Genomic DNA, 21,040 nt, shown 5'->3' with positions numbered 1-21,040 from the left:
GCTAAGGACATTTTCCCAGACTTCTCTTTCTGGAATTTCCAGAAGGAAGGGCACATTGAATCCCTGCAGTGGCCGGGGACATCTGTTTTCACGGGTCGTCTTCCTACTGCTTTTGCAGCCAGCTCACAGACTCCAAAGCACAAAGGTGTGAAGAAGAATGATCTCCCCCAGCTCAACTCCAAGGCCGGGAAGGAAATTACTGCACCCATGTCCTCTCCCCCACCCCACGGCCAGGACCCTGGGACCACTATGAAAATTCAGACTCTCAGTAGCTGTGGAGGGTAAGAGGTGATCATCCCTCCCAGGACACTTCCAATTTGTTTTTTTTTAAATATATATTTATTTAAGAGAGAGAGACTGAGGAAAGGGCAGAGAGAGAGGGAGACACAATCCCAAGCAGGCTCCAAGCTGCCAGCTCAAAGCCTGATCAGGGCTTGATCCCATAAACTGTGAGATCATGAGCTGAGCCATAACCAAGAGTCAGTTGCTTAATCGACCAAGCCACCCAGGCGCCCCCTCACTTTCCAATTCATATGGCAGGACATCTATGGGATACCCCAAGCTTATTTTCGATAATCCCTTTCCACTGAGCACTTAAATCAACTGAACTATTACTTATTTCTAGAAAGTCTGTCTTTGAAAAATTACTACATGATTATAGTCGGCCCTTGAATAACACAGGGATTAGGGGTGCTGGACCCCCACACAGTTGAAAATCTAGATATATTTTTGACCCCCCCCCCAAACTGAACTGCTAATAACACTCTACTGTTGACTGGAAGTCTTACTGATAGCATAAACAGGTGATTAACACATATTTTGTATGTTTATATGGACCATGGACTATATTCTTACAATAAAGTAAGTTAAAGAAAAGGAAATGTAAGTAAGAAAATCATAAGGAAGAGAAAATAGATTTACAGCACTGTACTGTTTTTAAAAAACGTGCATAGAGGTGGACTTTGTACGGTTCAAATCTGTATTATTCTAGGTCACCTATATTATAAGGAATTTGGAAAAAATAAAGTAGTGTTTACAGAAGGAAATGTTAGTTACCAAAACACCACTGTTAATATTTTCTATGTATTTCTATGTATACAGGAGAGAGTATAATGTGCATATGTATAATTTATCTTCTGCTTTGAAACCCTGCAACATCCTAAGCACTGAACTTTTGTTACTAAAACCTCTTCAGAAATATTTTAGTGGTCAAAAACGGTTCTACCCTGTAGCTGTATAACAATTTACTAGACATTATTGTTGGTCATCTGTTTCCGATTTTTATTATTGTATTATATATAACTATATAACTATATAACTATATATATATATATAGTTATATATATATATATAACTATATATAACTGCAATGAAACCTGCATGCATAAAACACTTTTTCCTGCATTTCTTTCATTTCTTTAGGATAGAGTCTCAGACACAGAGTTCCTACCTTAAAGGGTGTGACTAATTCTGAGGACTCCTGATACACATTGTTATGATCTGGGCTGGAAAGACACACCTGCCATTTACTTCATTTTGTCCTGTGTCCTTAAACCTTAGAGCAACAGTGTTTCCTGGATCAGAGCGTATCATGTGATATCTGGGAGCTCAACACATTAAGAAGGAAAGAAGCAGTCAGCCTTCTCATTTCCTGTCTACTTTGTGGGGACGGTTATTACAGAGAGGGCGGGAGGAGGGAAACCAGGCATAGCAACTGTAAGGAGGTCACATGATTTCCCAGTCCAAACACAGAAGAGGAAACTGATAGGTAGCTGATGCATTGACGCTGACTGTATGCAAACCACAGGACAGGGACAGACACCTTTCAAATAACCCGTGTGCCCAAAGCCTCATTTTGTTCATCTCATTCTTTACAAAGAAAAAGGCAGACCTTTTCATATAAAACAGAGAATTTCAGACCGATAAACAGCATTTCTCACCTTCCGGAGCCTTGCAAGCAGACCTGCTACGTGCTCGTGCTGTTCTGATTTAGCCAGCTCTTCTGCTGTCTTCCCATCCTGTTGGAGAAAAAGGATTAGTTTCTTTCCTTCGCACAAGAGCTGTTTGTTCCATACATTAGCTCTGCCTTCGGAGGCAGAAACAGGCGTAACAGGCGTCAGAAACAAAGAAGGTGGATAAACAGTGTGTCCTAGATTCTTTTTCTTCTATAGAATCCTTATTTCACTGGGCTGCCCAGGAAAAGAAGAGGAGAATTAGGAAAAAATTGTGCACTGGTGCCTTGAAGTCCATCGGTGCGATGTTTCAGACCCACAAGCTTTCATCACACTTGGCACCTCGTTGGCGAGCAGATTACCCCAAATCCTGAACCCCTCTCCAATAAAGCAGACAATGAAGACTTTCACAGATGCCAAATTCTAGTTAGTGCTAGCTAATGACTTAAATTCCTTCCAAGAACAAACCTCAGCACTCATAGGATGCTAGTTACTGGTAATAACTGTGCATTTCAAAGAAAAGGCTTAGTTTTATGGACCATTTTGACCTAAAGAGTTTCAGTCAACATAAAAGAAGGACATCAGAGTCTGCAGCACCTTTCAATTAAAGAATTTTCATAGGGCTGCAGTTTCGTAGCGAGCAAATTCACTTCCATTTCTGTGCCATGAATAAGCACGACACTGGCTAACACCTACGGAGCACCTCCCGATACCATGCGCCTGGTCCAGCTCTCAGGGCTGTGCCTGCACTGACCCTCGGAGTCGCCTGGGAGAGGCAGGCACGGAGGCTGTTCACGTGCCCCCAAGGAGGAAATGGAGGCTTTGGGACTGTTCTGCTGCAGTTTTAAAGACATTACAAATTCAAAAGTAGAAAATTGCAATTTCCATGCCAATAAAAGCAGTATCTTTTCAACAAGAGTTAGAAGCATCTCGGCCCCTCTCTCAATGTTTATCAGTAACAGTTAAAGTTCCATTCCCACGGAAGCTCACGGACGCCCGAATCTGATTCACAGCACATCGTTGAATTTCTCAACTCGAGTCATAATCTGAGCCATGCGCGGGGTTTCACGAGACCAGCGTTTCTCAGCCTCAGCACTGTTGACGTCTGGGACCAGATCAATCTCTACTGTGCGGGCGGGGCTGTCCTGCGCATGCGGGATGTTTAGCGCATCTCTGGTTTCCGCATCAGATGCCAGCAGCATCGCCTTCCCAAACACGTGACAACCCAGTGTCTTCATAAGACAGTATAGGGAAAGCAAAAGGGACTTAACTCCTATAAAGCCACTGGTCTAAGGCAAGGGTTAAATGTTTCCATAGGCTTAGAGACAAAAATCTCCTTCTGGAAGGGAGACAAGGGAGAGATAAGAGCCATTAGGGAGTAACGGTGGTCTGGGCAAAATTAGAAGTAGCAATTTAAGGCCTCCTTGCACAAGTATTTCTGTTTTCCAGGAGTTCTAAAGGAACGTTGAACATGGGGAAAGGCATCCTGTGATTGTCTCGTATCCACTAAAAAGTAACAACCACCAGATAATGACTGTGGGACTGAAGGATGCTTCCCCACTGCTTGCTCTCACCCTTTGGAAACGTGCCTTTATAAGCCTTGCATGCTGTCCCTTCTGGGAGCAACATTCCTCCTGCTTGTTGGCTCCCTCATACACAGGCTATCTCTAGTAAGTTCTGCCTGCCTACTTTCTCTCAAGTTTAGGGTTGAGACTCAAAAACCTGGTCTTGGGGGTCCAGTAACATTCAGACATTGCCAAGCGTTCCCTGGGTGGTGCGAGATGGCCCCGGTTGAGAACCACTGCCTTGGGCCGAAGCTGGAAGCTCACGTGGGTGCTCCGGGGAGGCAGTCTCCCACCCATCTCTCGCTCTCCCTTAAAGTCCCCAGGTGTCTCCAACGGACAGGTGAGGGCTTCTCATTTGCTTTGGGGTCAATTAGGGACCTTGTCGGACACCACAGCCCAACCAGGAATTCATGCCCAACTGCCCAGATCCTTACTGACATAAGAAAAGGCTTCAGGTTAGTGGTTCCCAAATCTGACCACACACTGGAATCACTGGGGTCCTTAGCACCTCCTGGTGCCTGCACATGTCCACTCCCTCTGGACACTCTGCTTCCCTAGGTCTGGATGCCACCTGGACACTGCGGTTGTGAGTGCTCCCAGGTGATTCCATCGTGTGGCAAACTTTGGGAACCACTGTCCCCACTGGAAAAAACTGAGCCTTGACTGAAGTTGTGTGCCTTCTGGCCACAGCACTTCTCTCAGAGACCCCAGGTCTGCACATGACACGGGCAGAGGACCTTCACTGGCAAAAGTTAGTGTCCATCGCAGAGCCTTTCAAACAACAGGAAAACCCCCATCAACCACATGTCCTACATTTATACAGCACTTTACAGTTTGCAAAATGCTTTGCCCTAAGAGACACTATTCAGGCTCCCAAAAGAAAAGCCTGTCAGTGTAGTAGAAAGAACTTTGGAGTCAGATAGACCAGATTGAAGTCCTGAATGTGTCCCTCACCAGCTACGTGGCCAGTCACTTGGCCTCCTGGAAAATTCTTCATCCGTATGGCGGAAACAGACACCCTCACCACTTGAGCAGATTAGAGAAAACCAAATAGAAAGAACAGACTATCAGTCATGGAAAAGGAAGCAGCAATAATTATTAATTAAAGAGCTGAGAATTCAGCCTTTCTCGGAGGGAATGGGGTAGAAGCTGGAAGTTTGCATTCTTGGCCTTGCTCTACCGTGGGCCTCTGCTGACTCCCACAAGCAATTCTAACCTTTAGTGTCTTCTTGGTTACAAACAGTGGTCTGGGAGGGCCTCATTGAGAAGGTGATGTTTTGAGTTGAAACCTGAAGGAGATGAGAGGGCAAGCCATTTGGATACCTGAAGAAAGTCCTGTGAAGAGGAGCAAGTGCAAAGGCCCTGAGGCAGCAGCATGGCTACCATGTTTGAAGAATTTCAAAGAAGCTCATATGGCTCATGTGGTGCAGGGGGGTCAAAGGGAAGAGATGGAGCAAGAGATGGGTGTCAGGGAGGCAATGCGAGGGGCTGATATTTAAGGGAACCCCCAACATAAGGACTTCTAAATTGATGGGGGGTCTGAACAGAGAAGGGACACGTTCTGGTTTATATCTGAATAGAGTCACACAAGCTGCTGCCTGAGAAACAGACTGGACACGTGAGGGTAGAAGCAAGGAGATCAGTTAGGAGACCAGAACAAATAGCACATGATCATGGCCAAGGGTTCACAGCTTCATGGGGGACCAGCAGCCAATCCCAACAGAGCAAGAAAGGAGAGCAAATCACACCTGCCAGAGGGGGCTGGGAAAGAGGAGGCTGTCTGGGGCTCCAGTTTAATATCGAAAGATGAGAAGGAGTTAGTGTCCCAGAATCCTCCTGCCACTAATGTCGTCTGCTACTGTGTGCCTGGGTGCCTGCCATGAGGCATTAAAGTCTCTTACTCTGGGGGCGCTTGGGTGGCTCAGTTGGTTAAGTGTCCGACTTCAGCTCAGGTCATGATCTTGTCGTTCCCAAGGTCAAGACCTGCATCAGGTTCTGTACTGACAGTTCAGAGCCTCAAGCCTGTTTCATATTCTGTGTCTCCCTCTCCCTCTCTGCCCCTCCTCTGCTCATGTTCTGTCTGTCTGTCTCTCTCAAAAATAATAAAATAAACACTAAAAAAGTCTCTTACTCTGAAAGAAGGAGCACATCATGTTACCTTATACAGGGGTGTGTGTGCACAGGCACCACATCCAGGGGAAGGAGGGGGTGGAAACGCATGAGATTCCAGAGGGAAAAAAGAGCATGTGCCAATTCGATGAGGTGGGAGAGAGCGAGGGGATTCCCATGACCTGCAAAGAGCCCTGTTCTGCCAGGTCCAGCTGAGGGGGGACAGGGGTGAAGGGTGAGGCTGGGCAGTGGAGGTCGGAGTTCACTGGCTCTTTCCAGAACCATAGATGTGGCGATCCAGACCCAGATCTGAGGATGAGCTGGTCCTGGGGGAAGCACAGAGGTCCTCAACCAGACAGAGGCCAGAGAACACAGTGCTAGGAGACCAAGAGGAACCCAGGATGTGGTCCCCAGGAGGATGCAGGGGAGGAGAGGCAAGCAGAGCTTCCCCTTCCTCGGACCGGGCGACGTGCCACATGCTGACGTCCCCTGCAAAGGTCAGATACTGACAGAGACGGGCAGAGCCAGAGGGAGAGGACGAATGCGGGGGCCGGGACCCTGTGACGGTGGTGCCCCCCAGAAGGAGTCTGAGGGGGCGCCCCGGGACAAGTGGGGCTAGAGCCGGGGAGGTGGGCCTGAGCGCAGGAGAAGCTGCAGGCCTGGGTGGTGAGAAGGGGGGAGGCCACCGAGATGGACGCACGGCTGGAAGAGGCGAGCAGAGGCAGGAAACGCTGCTGGCGCGAAGACAGGCAGGGACACGGTTGCCCCAAAAGTCAGGGCAGGGTTATGCTGTGTGGAGGGTGATGCAGCGACTGAGACAGGCCCCGGGGTGGTGACCTTAAGGTTCTATTTCTTGACCTGAGTGCTTATAAAGGTGCTGATGTTATAATAACAATTCAGTAAGTTTTACTTTTGTTCATGTGCTTTGCAAAAAAAAAAAAAAAAAATCTGTGTTATATCTTACAATAAAAACGTTTTGAAGGAGAGAGAGACCAGGAGGTGACTGGGGACTGGACTTAGAGGCCGGAGCCCAGGAAAAAGAGGTAAGGCGACCACTAGGGGGCGCTGCAGGGTCGAGAGCTGAGGTTAAGGACCGGAACTCTGGGGCTCAGGCAGCGGGGACAGAAGCAGAGGAAAGCCCCCACCCCCCCACCCCCCGCCCCGCACTGTTTTCTGCCAATAAGGAGGCGCCTGCTCCCCAGCCCTGACTACTCAGTGCTTGAAATGAGGCCCAGAAGAATGTGAAAGATCTCAATAGTTTTAAAATACGGATTGCAGATCGAAATGATAACATTTTGCATGTTTTGTTCTCAACAAAATATATTCCTGAAATTAATTTCTTCCGTTGCTTTTCTTTTTGGATATGGCTTCTGGCACATTTAGGACGGCACCTACTACGCCTGTTAGGGCTCTGCTGGAGATGTCGTCAGCAGGGAGCACGGTGTCTCCATGATGATCCCCTCTCCTGCTGGACACCTAAGACAACTGGGAGAGGGAGACCTCAGTCTCCACTGCACGGCCTGGGAGGCAGGGCGCAATCCGGTCCTGTGCATCCCGGCCCGCCATGCTGTACTACAGCCCACCGTCCTTCAGGCTCCTGGAAGGCCTTGTGGCTTCTCACAGGGTGCTCCATACACTCTCCCTGAGGAGCACTCCCGACCCGCGGAAATTCCCTCAGGGCCCTGGTGTGTAACCCTCTGGAGACCCCATTAACTGTACATTTACTGCTATGGCTCGTGGGTCTGTCTGACTCTCTGTCAGAAGACTGGAAGTTTTCTGAGGGAGGAGAAATCCCTCCTGTGCCTGTGCCCCACTGTGTTCCTGGGTCCTAGCAGTGCTTGGTGCACAGTACATGCCCAGTATTTGGGGAATGAAGAAAGGAGTAAGGCGCGTGAGTGGACTCCCGGGTAGCAGGGAGGCCCAGTGGTGAGCAGAGAATGAGTGGGGAGATACACTTGAGGGTTCACTGGAGGGGGAAGCCACTCGCGGGAGGCAAAGAAATAGCTGCTGTGGGCAAGGGCTCACAAAGGTCGTGGGGCAGCACTGAGGACCCAGCAGAGGCCTAGGGCCACACATGTTAGCGTCCCCAACCTGTGAGATGTGGCAGAATCAGCAGCTGGTATCTTCAGAGCCATCCCTGACAGTTTGTTTTTTATGAGGCAACATTTGTGACAACAAACAAACAAAAAAAAAAACTTCTCCTCATAAAAATGCACATAAATACTCTATTGTGGAGTAACTGAACTGAGTGCCGAGACATGGCTGGGCAGGGTTTGATAATGGCACACGAGGCCTAGAAGCCCATGCATGGCCATGCAGGGTTTTGTGATGGGCAAGGAGGTACCCTGAGAAAGGGACAATCCCATCTAGAGCACTGGCCTTCACTGGGCCTGCAGAAAAGCCCAGCACAGGGCTCGACACTACAGAGAATGGGCCCACTACTTGTGGGGACAGAATGACATCAAAGGAACATCAGTACAGTCAGGGAGGCAATGTCTCCGACCAGAGGTCAGTAATTTTCTATAAGGGGCCAGAGAATAGATAACTTCGGGCTCTGTAGGCCATAGGGTCTTTGTCGTAACTGTTCAACTGTGCCCTTATAACGTGGAAGTGGCCACGAACACGTAAATAATGAACCTGGGTGGGTCTCAATAAAGTTTGATTTATAGAAACAGCTGGTGGGCTATAAACTATAAGCATGGCTGGGTCCCAGTAAAACTTTATTTACAGAAACCAGGCAACGGGCTGGATTTGGCCTGCGGCCCATGGTTTGCCAACCCCTACATGACTCTCCAAGAAATGAGGTCTTGATTTTCCCAAAGTTGGCTGCCATATTTTAAAATCCCAATGGATTTCCTCAGATACACACTTTACATCAGCAAAGCATTAGTGAGGTTTAGCAGACTCAACCTACCATTAGGCCAGAAACAAGTCAAATGATAAAATTTCACTGTAGCAGTAAAATGACCATCTTATCGCATCAGTCCATGTATTTTCCCTCTTTGGTATTTCATGAACTGTAAATCAAAGGGCTCCTCCCGGAGGGTGGTGCCAGGCACGGAATGAGGGGTGGGGAGGCGCCGGGAACAAAATAAGAAAGGCAGACTTTTTAAACAAGAGAGAACAGCTCTTGTAAGCAGTTCCCCACCCTGAGACCTGAGACTCCTTCCTCCTTCCTCCCCCAGAGCCCAGGGCACCTCCAGAGCCGTTGTAGGGGAGGGGGAGCATTTAGAAAAGGAAAACACACATATCTAACAAAACACCCAAAGGCGCTGCTGTGTAGCACGGGAAACAGCAGGCATTCCTGGCAGTGCGGGCCCCAGAGCGCCAAGGGCCCTGGCACCAATGAGCATAACCAGCTATCACCCTGGCTCTGTGTGGGCAACTGTCTACGGAACGGCACTGCAGGAGCAAAGCTTAAGAGCAGCTTGTCTGCTTGAGATGCAGTTGCCAAGCGATACCTTTCCCCGATGCCCTTGAGGCCCGAAACGTTCTCTACGGCTTTCCGTGGCTTTCTCCTGCCAGAAAGTGACTCACCGAGGTCAGCGCCTCCACGTTGGCGCCCGCCAGACAGAGGTAGCGGACCACGTCCAGAATCCCGTTGTTGGCTGCAAGGTGCAGAGGCGTTCGTCCATACTGGAAGACACAAAAAAAAAAAGCCCAAAGAGAGTCCTTCTCACAATGGCTGCTGAGGATGGCACTGACGGGAGTCTATCCCACGGGCCGGTACTGTGTGCGGGATCTGGGATCCCCCAGAAGAAATAGGACGTGTGGACTCCCTTCTCCAGAAACCCTCCCTCTCCTGGGGGGAGGCAAGCCAAGAGGAATGTGTTGAAGTATTTTCCAGTTAAAAGAGTCACTTTGAAAGAAAACTGCAAAGGATGAAAGAGTAGGAGGCTTATCATAAGATAACTAAATCGAGTCTCCTCCTGTGCTGGTAGAAAGGAGGCATGAGTCAGGGTTCTTATTAAGGGGCCCAAGGTTCCAGAAAGATCTGCACCACAGTTCAAATTAGACACTGCAAGGGACAAAGGGATGGAACGATAGCAGTGAAGTCGTTCTAATGAGGTGACATTGCAAGGCCATGCCCACCATGCTCTCCACTGTTTATGTCTGTGGTTCCCAAACTGTGTGCCAAGGCACCTCAGGGCGCTGCAGTGAATCCATGGGGTACTGAGGAATATTTTACATTGTTGATGGAACCAGCAGGTTCAGACATAAAGTGAACTACTCGCTCCAGGCAGCTTAGGGTCTCAGCATTAGATCACACTGCCTTCCTTTCAATGCCATCGTATCTGCACAGCGGGGGGTTGGTGGTTACTGTGACAAGAAACAAGTACCCTGAGAACACGGGTGTAGAATAGGTATAATGCAGTGTCCAGCCTGGCTGGGTCCAAGGTCTGAGGAGCTGTGAGGTGCCCAATCAGCACACACATCCCACCAGCATGCAAGTGTGGTTATGGAAGAATGAAATGAAAATATTCATTTTCTTTCCATTTGTGGGCATCGTTTTTTTCCCAACACCTACTGAGTCGTTAGGACGTACATGCTTACTAGGTTGTTCGGACTGAACCTCTTAATAAACAGAACTGTTAGGTATTTCTTCTGCCCTGGGGGAACCACAAAAAAAAAGTGTCCTTGGTGGATACTGGAAGCAGAGGAAGTTCAGGTGTCTGTCTTATGCTGTTTATTTGCAAATGTAAGTTTTTGTTATGAAGTGAACACATGCTGACAGAGAAAGTGCAAAGGACGTGGCAGGACGCATAGGATCCGTGGTGGAGAAGAGAGGCGCTCCTTTCCTTCTGTCCCCTTCCCCAGGCTCCCCTCCTCAGAGCACTTCCGTCTCGACACTTTGGTGCCCGGCCTTCCAAGCTTTTAGCTATGAATCCACGAGAGGAAAGAAAAAATGTGAAAAGCCAAGACATATTCCACTTTCTAGCCTGTCACTTGCTACGTTCCCCTTAGTAATACATGGCACACACCTTGCGGGGCCTGTGACGATATCTAATTTGTCCTTTCGGCTACCTGAATAACACTTGGCATGTGGATGTGCCACAATTCACTCAGCCAGCCCACTGAAGATGGACGCTTAAGGCGGTTCCATTCCTGCCCCTTACAAATAATGCTGCAATGTGTGCACCAGTCTGTGCTAGTTTACTATCATCTAGAGTGATCTAGGGAGCAGAGATCAAATACCCTAGAGACACAGTGAGAAGGAAAAGAAGTTGTGAAGATGTAGCAAGGTGTTTGGATTTCTGTGTAAGGAAGAGGAGCCTGGCAATGGGAGGTATCGTTCATGGAAGGGGAAAAGGACAACAAAGAAAAAGGACTAGGAAGTTTACATGTTGAAGGCCCCGACTTCTGGCAGAACCAAATCCAAACTCCCGAGCCTTACGGTCAAGGTCTTGCACCTTCTGGACCCAATGTCCCCTTCCACCTGCATTTTCTCTCTCTGCCCCATTGCCGGCCTCCCTAAATGCCTACACCCACGTCAGCTACAGGTGCAGCCAGACAGCCCCCAAACATACACAAACACTTCCCCTGGTCTGAAACACACTTTCCTCTCTCCTTCATCCAAAAGCTCTCTCTGTTTCTTTCATGTGCAGATGTCCGCATCTCCATAGCACCTGGTGCCTCTTTCACAGCAGTGACTGGAACATGAGCCCGGCTACACCAAAAAACACCTGGGGGCACGAACCATTCACTATGCTATCCACAAGCCCCTCATCCTGCTCTGGCACAGTACTGTCAGAGAAAGGCACTAACACACACTTACTGGGCAAGGAATTGTCACTCATATGCCTGGATATGTACATGTGTGTGTGTGTCCGTGTACATGTCCACATGTGCGCGCGTGTGTGTGTATGTGTGCCCATTTGTAGATGTGAATCTGTGTGTGTCTATGTGCATGTCCATGTGCCCGTGTGCACGTACGCGCATCTGTGTGTTTGCGTGTGTCTGTGTAACTGTGTGGGTGCATGTGTCTGTGTGCTGGTCTGCGTGCATGCATGCACGGGTGTCTGTGTGTGCATCTCTGTGTGTGTGTCTGTGTGTGCACGGACGCGTGCATGAGTACAACATGCTTTCTGTCTTCGCTGGGAAGAGGAAGAAAAAAACGAAGATGTCACCAACCCACTGAAGAAGGCGTGAGGCCCACGGAGTGACGGTGTGCCGAGTCCCTGAACACTGATGGTGGCCTGGGGACCTCGTCTCTGGCTCCACGTGGAGCTGCCAGTCAGCTCGCTGCTGCACCAAGAGGGTCCCAAGTAACTGCACGAGGCTGCTGATTCTAGGAGGGTGACACTGTGGAGCTCCAGCTGAGCTCAACTCAGTGACAAAATCACCTACGGAATGCCCTCTCTGTGCTGCTGTGTGGCCCAATATGGTAAAAGCAAGTGTGTGTGGGTATGTGTGAACTACCATCTGCAGCCTCAACAACGTAGAGGCCTTCCCGTTAAATAAGTCAGTTGTTGGGGCGCCTGGGTGGCGCAGTCGGTTAAGCGTCCGACTTCAGCCAGGTCACGATCTCGCGGTCCGTGAGTTCGAGCCCCGCGTCGGGCTCTGGGCTGATGGCTCAGAGCCTGGAGCCTGTTTCCGATTCTGTGTCTCCCTCTCTCTCTGCCCCTCCCCCGTTCATGCTCTGTCTCTCTCTGTCCCAAAAATAAATAAAACGTTGAAAAAAAAAAATAAGTCAGTTGTTTTTAAACATGAGGTCTAGGGTTATCTTGCTGGGTATTTTAAAGAGCAGACTTAGCAAGTAAACGGCTTGCACTTAGGCGCGGGGTGAACACCCATTCCCTTCTTTCACTTAGTGCCCAGTACCATGAGTCACCCGCTCTGCTCCTCCACCTTCCCAGGAGACAGTTCATCCCAGATTCTGTGCACACAGTAGGCCAGCTGTGTGGACTATGGCCAAGTCCAAAGGTATTCAAATAAGTACCATGATGTTCCCTGAAGCCATTTTTTATTCGTTTAAAGACTCCTAGAAGGAAAGCCAAGATCTTGATGCTGCTTAATATTACATTTGGCTTTCCCCTTAAGCCACTTTACCTAACAGACTTGGCAGGATTAGAATGGGATAAACAAAGAAAGCAACCAGCACAGCAGCTAATGCCTAAGACCTATGATCCTGCGTTTTCAAATTTCCAGAATGTGAAGACTGCCGATTTCAAGATTCATGAGAATTAATCACATAATAGGCAAGAGGAATAATTTTTTGTAGACGTGTAATTTTCCAGCTATTTTAGCTGTTAATTCTCTTACCTCAAACAAATCGTGAGAAAATTCTGCTGGCATCGTGTCTGCCAATTATAAACAAACACTTCCCACAATCAAAATTTTAATTCAACTTGGACTTGGTCTTCAACACAATCGTGAAAGAGTAGTGCTTGCCTTTTGTACAATTACATGCCTGAAACCACATGAATATACAACTGTTCTGTCCTATTTGGTAATGAAAGTCTCTATAGTATTCAGGGAAAAGGAAAGGTGTTAGCTAACTTCTAGAAGTCAACATATGGGGTTTTTTCATTTCATCGTGTGACTATTTTCATTTCTTTAGTATTCACCAAATAGTAGCATTCCCTTGGTCTTACTAAATTTATTTAGCACAAAAAAGGTGTTCTGAATGTTTGACCATAAAAACTCTCAAGGGAGAAAGCCAACAAGAGAAATCTGGTCCTAGGGATCTCAATGAGGTGTTTTCCTGGAGATTTAGTACTGCAAAAAGATGTTCTAATTTGACTGATGTTCTGGGATTCTTCTACAAGAGGTCACACACAGACACAGACACACACACACACACACACACACACACACACACTCCCCCTTTCTCTCTCTCCCTCTCTTGATGTTCATCCGTAACAACCTGGCTAGGTAGGAAGTACTTAATAATGTAATGATTTTCTGTTATTTCACGAAGTTATTCAAAAGTCCAACGTAAAGTATGATTTAATGTAGACAGCTCTACAAGCCAGAACAGAACAGGTCCCTATGAGTAACACTGGCTTTGAACAATGAAGAGACGCGAAGAGAAACTTGGAGAACCCAGAAGCAGGTGGAGGGACATGCCCTGCTGGCCCCCTGCAGGGATCCCCTCCAGCGTTACCTTGTTGGAGATATCCAAATTGCAGCTGGCTTCACAGAGGGCCACCACAATGGGCACGTTGCCATCTTTGCAGGCCACGTGGAGGGGGGTGTTGCCGTGCCTATCTTGGAAATCGACAGAACACCCCTGACTGATGAGAGCCTGGATGACCTCCATCTGACACCGTCTCACAGCAAGATGAAGAGCGATGTGTCCGTCCTGTAACAAACACCAGGGGCCGTGAGCATTTTCCCTTATGCACGTGGGCCTGGCCACCTGCCTTTCCAGCCACCACTGGGCCAAGTTTACTTGGCCAATGGCATTGTTACTGCAGATCCTGAAGAAGGATTACAACACATTCTTTACTCCTGGCGAGTGGGGGAGAGGCTTCGTGTGCCCCACTCTGAACAACCACAGACTAAGCTGACCATCAGCCTGACTAATTCGGGCGTGGCCCGAACAGTCAGACAGAAAGACCCAACACTTCTTCTTGTCTCTAAATGTATAGAACTTACATAATTGTTGGCTCTCCAACGGCCTGTTTTATCAAGCGCTTAAAAACCCCTTTTATTTTTTTAAAATCCTTGTTTGAGAGAAAGAGGGACAGAGAGAGCACGAGCAGGGGAGAGGCAGAGAGAGAATGAGAGAGAAAATCTTCACCAAGCTCCACACCCAGGGTGGAGCCCGACACAGGGCTCAATCTCAGGACCATGAGATCATGACCTGAGCCAAAATCAAGAGTCGGATGCTTAACCAACTGAACCACCGAGGTGCCTTGAAAACCACTTTTAAAAACATTTGCTCAGCAGTCTTCACTTACTTCCTAAGCAGAAAGCCTATCATTTGGGGCACCTAGGGGCTCAGTCAGTTAAGTGTCTCTTGATTTTGGCGTGGGTCATTACCTCAGAGTCATGAGATCAAGCCCCAAGTCAGGCTCCACGCGGAGTATGGAGCCTGCTTAAGATTCTCTCTCTCCCTCTACCCCTCCCCACTGCTCGCAATTGCTCTCTCAAAAAAAAAAAAAAAAAGCCTGTTTTCTCTTACCCAGGGAGAAACTGGGAAAGCCACGGGAAGTGATGGGCTCAAGGGCTGTCATACATATCAAAGGCAAATAAAACATGCTGAATCGATGCATCCCAAAAAAGACCAGCCTGGGAATTCCCTCCACTTGTTACGGAACCCCTGGCGAATAGACAGGTTGAGTTTCATGAGCTGCGTAGAGAGTTTGGGGACATGTCTGTAACTTATCTGTTCTAAGGGTTCTCTACCTCAGTATACTAACTGACATCTGGGGCCTGTGCTGGGAGTCGTAAGATGTGTAACAAAAGCACACGGATCTTCGTCCACTAGATGCCAGTAGTAACCCTCACTCCTGGCTGTGACAACCAAAACCGGGCTCCAGCCACCACCAAATGCCCCCCGGGGGCAAGCTTGCTCCCAACTGAGAACCACTTCTCTGCACCAAGAAAACACTCCACAAATGGCAGTTCCTAACTTACCTACAATATCCCAAATTTGACGATACAAGGAACACCATAGCCTCATTTAAGTACAAGCTCACAAACAAAAACAGATTATGCTGAATTTGCTTAATTAATAAAGGAGCACCTGGTCTAGAGTTGCAATTATCAGCCAACTAAGAGTGGTTTTTATCTTTTAACGAAACAGCGGGCGATAAAAGTAAATAAACCATCTATTTCTCTGTTTCGCTACAAAGTAATAGAGAGTTGCCAATTTTGGTCCTAACTGAAGATTGTCTTAGGCCCAGTGATCACTGCTATACCTGCTTCAAAGCTAAAAAGGCGGAACATAAAATAGACAGCTGAGCCATCTGACCATAAAGTGTTAACATGCCACAAATGAATATTAATTGTCAAACAGAATCTCATATTAATAGATTAATAATTAATTATCAAACAGAGAAGAGAAAGGACCATTGTAATTTGCTATATTCGAGTTTGTTATTGTAGGTAATTAATGGAGGAGTCTTGTGGTCCCATCAGCCCCCCGGATCACCTGCCAGTGCGTGTGATACATCTACCCACAAACCACCTTGTCGGAGGCATTGAGGTCGGCTCCGTGTTCAGACAGACACTCCACGATGTCGTGGTAGCCCCTGGCAGAGGCCGTCAGGAGGGGCGTCTCTCCTTCTCGATTCTTAATGTTCACATTGCAGCCGGCTTCACAAAGGGCTTTGGCCACAGAATAATAGCCGTGCCAGGCAGCACAGTGCAGGGGGGTTTCTTCTTCCTGGCCAAAAAGACACACAGGTAAAGGAAGAGAACACAAGAGCACACCAGTACAGACGCAGTGAGTTCCAGCCAACATCAGCAGCCGAGTCAAGGCAGTATAGAAAAAAGAGCTCGTGGCAAAAAAAAAAAAAAAAAAAAAGAGCAAAATCTGAAATAATGGACGCAGGTCTGATGTCTCTCCTTCACTAATTTTCTTTCCTCAACACTTGGGTGTTGGATAAATTCAGTTTCCCCTGCAGTTTACTAACAACTGACTTTTAGGAGCCCCCTGGAACCACTGGTTCAGCTCTTCTACACAGGAGAACCCCGGGGTGGATGGATTTATAACATCTTTCTTATCAAAGTGCCTTCGTTCAGTTCATCTGAGACTCCTCACAGGAGGAGAGCACTTATCTGAGCGGGAATTCTTGTAACAAGCTTAACACCTCAGGATTTCTGTCATGTGTATAACATAGAGATCACTCACATAATTTGTTATTGCTCTGGCAAAGACGTGCTGAGATAATTGTGCTTTAACAAGTCAGGGTGATGGCTGGCCACGAGATCTATAGGATTGTAAGGACTGTATATTCACAACGAACATCATTAGACACAGATGTCTGTCTACGAGAGGTTAGTACAGTGAAGTGTTTACAGGATGACTCTGGAACCAGACTGTTTGGGTTTGAGCCCCAGCTCCACCATTTACAGGCTGTGTGAGCTTCGGTATGTTACTGAACCTCTCTGTGCCTGGATGTTCTCTTCTGTAAAAGAAGGAGTGAAAATAATAGCAACTCACTCACAGGGTTGTCCAGAAGAGTAAATGAATGAATGAATGAATGAATGAATGAATGTTAGTGCTCCTGTTTGAGTCCCTGCCCTCAGAAATCTAAGCAGAAAACCTACCTTGGATAAAACCCCAAAGGACCCGACCATATCAAACGGCTACGGGTACAGCCACCCAGCAGGCGAAAGGAAGTGAGGTCGGCTACCGTGACCTACCTTGTCCTGGAAATTGGGGTTAGAGCCAAAGTTGCACAGTAACTGAACCACATCGGCATGGCCATAGCGAGCTGCCACATGAAGGGCTGTCTCTCCAGACTGTGAAAGAAACAGCCAAATTCAGAGCATTCTCCGGGAGCAGACTCTAGAAACTAAATGCACAGGACTGGAGGCCCACTCCCATGCACGCCTGGCTCCAGTCCTGCCCTGAAGGGGCCCCCACCACCCTCAGGCCACATGCCCCTTTGGTCCTGGGGTGGAGGGTCCACCACACAGCTAGCGTGAAACCCACATGTGTAGCCCCTCCTGCGTGTCATAAAACCTCCTACATGAGAATGTTTTCCTTCTCTGTCATGGCGGTTCTCAATCTTCTTTATGTACGGATGCTTGTAGCCATGTGATTTTCTTTTCAAAACACAAAACTCCTGTTTTAATATTAAGTTACTTAAACACAGTTTTATTTATGAGCAAGTTTCTGATTTCATTGTCTATGTTGAGAATGTTATTTCTTACATTCTCAGAGATTAAAAAAAACCATCACTATTAGCCCACAGTGGCATTCTCTGAATTTGCAATAGGTGCAATTTCCCTATGATTTCCTTATGATATTTTACTTATACCTGTCCAGAAACTGTGAGTATAAACTGATTGATACAAAACAAGATGCTTGTTGCTACCTGACCGAAAACTGCCATCATACATGTGTGTGTGTGTGTGCGTGTGTGTGTCTTTGACATGAATATCATCCCTTAGATACAGAGCAGTGCACAGTCCATACAACTGTATATGGCAGCTCCGATTAAACATGAAAAGTCAGTCTACAAGCACTAGGAGCAGACAGGAGTTGCACAGTAGAACGTATAACGAATGAGGAGGTAAGAATCCTTGGTACATGTTCGAGCCCTGCCAATGAACTCACAGGGTTCTTGTGTGGACTGAATGAAACACAGATACATGAAAATAAGGTAACTTGCTAAATCAACAGCTTTTGTTATAATACCTTTGCTCCGCAAAGCCTTATTTTATATGCATTGTCTCATGAATTCTTCTAGTGCCAGGGACTGTAAGGTCAGCACTGGCAGCTACTTCAGAGGGGAGGAGCAGGGTAAAGAGATGTACACATGGCAATTCAATACAAGGATCAGGACTCGGATCTGCTTCTGGTTGTCTTTCTAGTAGAACCTTGAGTTTCCAGGTTATGGGGCAGATAATTCACTGCTTGCATATTATGCCAACTAGCTGGCAGATTTCAGCTAAATGCAGATTTTAATATTAGACTCAGCCAGTAGCAGAAAGACACTTCTGAACTTCCCTGCAGGACGATTTTCATCACGGACCCTTTTGCTTTGGATCCAGATGCAGGTGGCATGTCCACACTCAAACGTCGCCTCAGATTTCTTCCCACTATCCCTAAGAAGAGAAGGAGCCTTACCTTGTCTTTAATATCCAAAGGGCATTTGTTCTCATTGAGAAATCTCAGGGTGTCCACGTGGCCATGCCGAGACGCCCAGTAGATGGCATTGGATCCCCCCTGCATAAAAACCAACGTGAAGTCACATTTCCAGATCCAAATGCACACGTCACTCAGACTCACTCCATTTCCCTTCCTGTGTGACGGCAAACTTCAAAGGAGCAACTTCCAAGAGGAACGAACTCTCGTTTTATTCTTTAGTTTTGATAAAAAGACCAAGGTGATGTAAGATGTTAACATTCTGGGAAGTGGGGCAAAGGGGCTCCAGGAGCCCTCTGTCCTATCTTTGCACCTTTCTTTGGTAAATCTAGAATTACTTCAAAATCATGTTTTTGTTTTCTTAAAACCTTCATTTCAATCTCCGGTTCAAATTTCCTCCGTAGTCAGGATCGGCTCTAGTCCGTGTACAGTTCTGTAAAATCTATGGCCACATGGACCATCCTGACTTTGTTGCCCTAATACACATGCAGACAAATACATCTCTGATGAGATTAATTAGACGATGAAAATTTTCCCGGATGTGACATCTCATAACACTGTTGAGTACACGTGATGAGTAAGGAATAGATCTGGGGTAGCGCGCAAGGAAAGGCTGATGCTGAGCAACCGAGCCAAGAGAAAGGGACGTATTTGCCTTCTTGTTTGTAACACGGGTCAGACTGGACCAGGCTATGGGACAGGTCATCTTCCTTTGTAGGAGACTGAGAAATGAAGTAAGGGGCACATGTGGTTTTCCTCTGTTACCTCTGTGATAGGAAGACATTTGGAAACACTTAGGAGGTAATTCAGTGGCAATAAAACAGAATTATGACCTTGTCCTGGACATCAATTCTTGAGCCTCTTTTAATGAGCAACTGTAGTATTTGAATATTCCCACAGCCAGCAGCGATCAGTAATGGAGGTGTCCCGTGCTGGAAGAGACAAGAAAAACATTTTTTGAGGTTTGGTAGGCAAGGAAAAGCAACTGTCACCGTTGTCCAACACCACACAGCTTCTTAGGTCTCAACAGACGCACAACCACTGCTGTGTAACAGGAATGGGGACAGCCAGGGGAACACCCAGCCTTCCTCTGCTGGATTCACACTCAAAGGTGACAGTTTCATTTCCAGGATGAGCACATTCACAGTGTCGTGGGGAAAGGCTTTGCGTGCAGAAAGGCCCTCGGTGCATTCGACCTCATTTCTAACTCAATTCACTCTCTACGCAGAAGTGATTTCTCCACAGTATGGAGTTTGTAACAGCAAGGGGGGGATGGAGAAGCAGAAGGGATCTTTTTCACTGTGAACTTGGAGGTGTAAAGTCACGGTGACCACCCCCCACCCCCCGCCCACTACCCCTGGCAGAGCAGTAGCAGACCTTGTTGGGTTGGTTAACGTCATAGTTGGACAATGAGCCCAGGAGGTGCTGTAGGCCTGGGACGTTGTCATCATTGATGGCGTGGATGATGGCTTTCATCACAAAGGAGTCTTCCTCATCCTTGAGAGGGACAGTGAAGACGGAAAAAGAGTTAGCTTGCTGGCCATGATCCTCTTATCAACATAAGAGAAATCAATGCTCATTTGTCAAGAGAAGCATCTAGAGGAAAGTAGGCCACTTAATCTACAAATCCACAGAGTCATGAAAGGAACCAGGAGGTTACTTTTTGCTCCTTCCATGTAGGAAACTAACGCCACCTTCTTTTACCTGTGCCTTAATGTCACTTGCATTATAACCCAGATGGCAAACACCTTTCAAGATTCAGATTTAGAACAACTGATAACAACTTATCTTCTGTGTTTATCTTGGAAACCTTTCAAAATATATAGTCCCAGAAACCACTGTAGAAAATATCAGGCATAACTCAGAGTCTAAAAACCATAGAACCAAAGAAATGATACCTCTGAATTTTACAGTCTTAATTTGTAATTTGTCCAATTATAGAATTGTTATTTTTTGATCACTGGAATTTCTTCCTCCTCTAAGTATAGAATAACATGGCAAAATTCTCTGAAAGCTAGTCACTATATATACATATATGTATATTTTAAAGATCCTAAAGGAGGAGTAATGTAAAAATAAAGGCCAGAAAAAGGAAAACAGATGCATTGCTAATTACAAAGAGAAAATAGAGAATGTCAAACTAGTTAAATCCTTGCCAATTTGTCAAAGTTTTCTTATAATAAGATATTTACCAAATATGGTACATTAAAACTAAAGAATAAGCTAGAAAAATCCCAAACAATATCTCTGGACTCACAGAGGTGTGGCTCCTCATATTTCAAATCTGGAAAAGCGTTATCACAGAGGCTGAGTCTCTGCTTGTGGGGTGGAATGGAGAAAGCATTTCTCTGATTTCTGCTTTCTCTTCTCTATGGGTCTGAATCCAAACCTCATGAGGGTTTTAATAATATTTGGACAGACTCCATGTTAAGAATGTCATAGGTTTTGCTTTTCCATTACAATTCCAATTGATGCCTAAGAGACATTTGCATGAAAGGGACAGTCAAGAGAAACGAGGTGAATGGGGGGGGATAAGCAGATGGTTACGACAGGTCCTCATGATCAGTAGGACATCAGAATGATGAGGGAACATGAGTTCCAGGAGGGGTCATCCCACCTAGAACCCCCATGCACCCTGGGGCCCT

The 21,040-nt window shown here is 47.0% G+C and overlaps 1 protein-coding gene across 3 annotated transcripts in view; it reads right to left on the bottom strand.

The window, feature by feature from the left end:
• DAPK1 (death associated protein kinase 1) overlaps positions 1-21,040 on the bottom strand; it is a 188,731-nt gene that overhangs the window by 31,834 nt on the left and 135,857 nt on the right. For all 3 annotated transcript variants that reach the window (XM_047103057.1, XM_047103053.1, XM_047103048.1), the window contains exons 12-19: positions 19,773-19,892; positions 19,229-19,327; positions 18,378-18,476; positions 16,946-17,044; positions 15,765-15,962; positions 13,734-13,931; positions 9,164-9,262; positions 1,941-2,018 (exon numbers count right to left, since the gene is read on the bottom strand). In XM_047103057.1, coding sequence (XP_046959013.1) covers positions 1,941-2,018; positions 9,164-9,262; positions 13,734-13,931; positions 15,765-15,962; positions 16,946-17,044; positions 18,378-18,476; positions 19,229-19,327; positions 19,773-19,892 — 990 coding nt within the window. The remainder of the gene's footprint in view (positions 1-1,940; positions 2,019-9,163; positions 9,263-13,733; positions 13,932-15,764; positions 15,963-16,945; positions 17,045-18,377; positions 18,477-19,228; positions 19,328-19,772; positions 19,893-21,040) is intronic.

The sequence above is a fragment of the Lynx rufus genome, unplaced genomic scaffold, assembly GCF_022079265.1.
Source record: "Lynx rufus isolate CCGP_SWC_20201006 ecotype Redwood Valley unplaced genomic scaffold, mLynRuf1.p SCAF_10, whole genome shotgun sequence".
NCBI classification, from domain to species: Eukaryota; Metazoa; Chordata; class Mammalia; order Carnivora; family Felidae; genus Lynx; species Lynx rufus.
The sequence above is the reverse complement of the archived record's forward strand: the minus strand, read 5'-3'. Positions and strand labels throughout refer to the sequence as shown.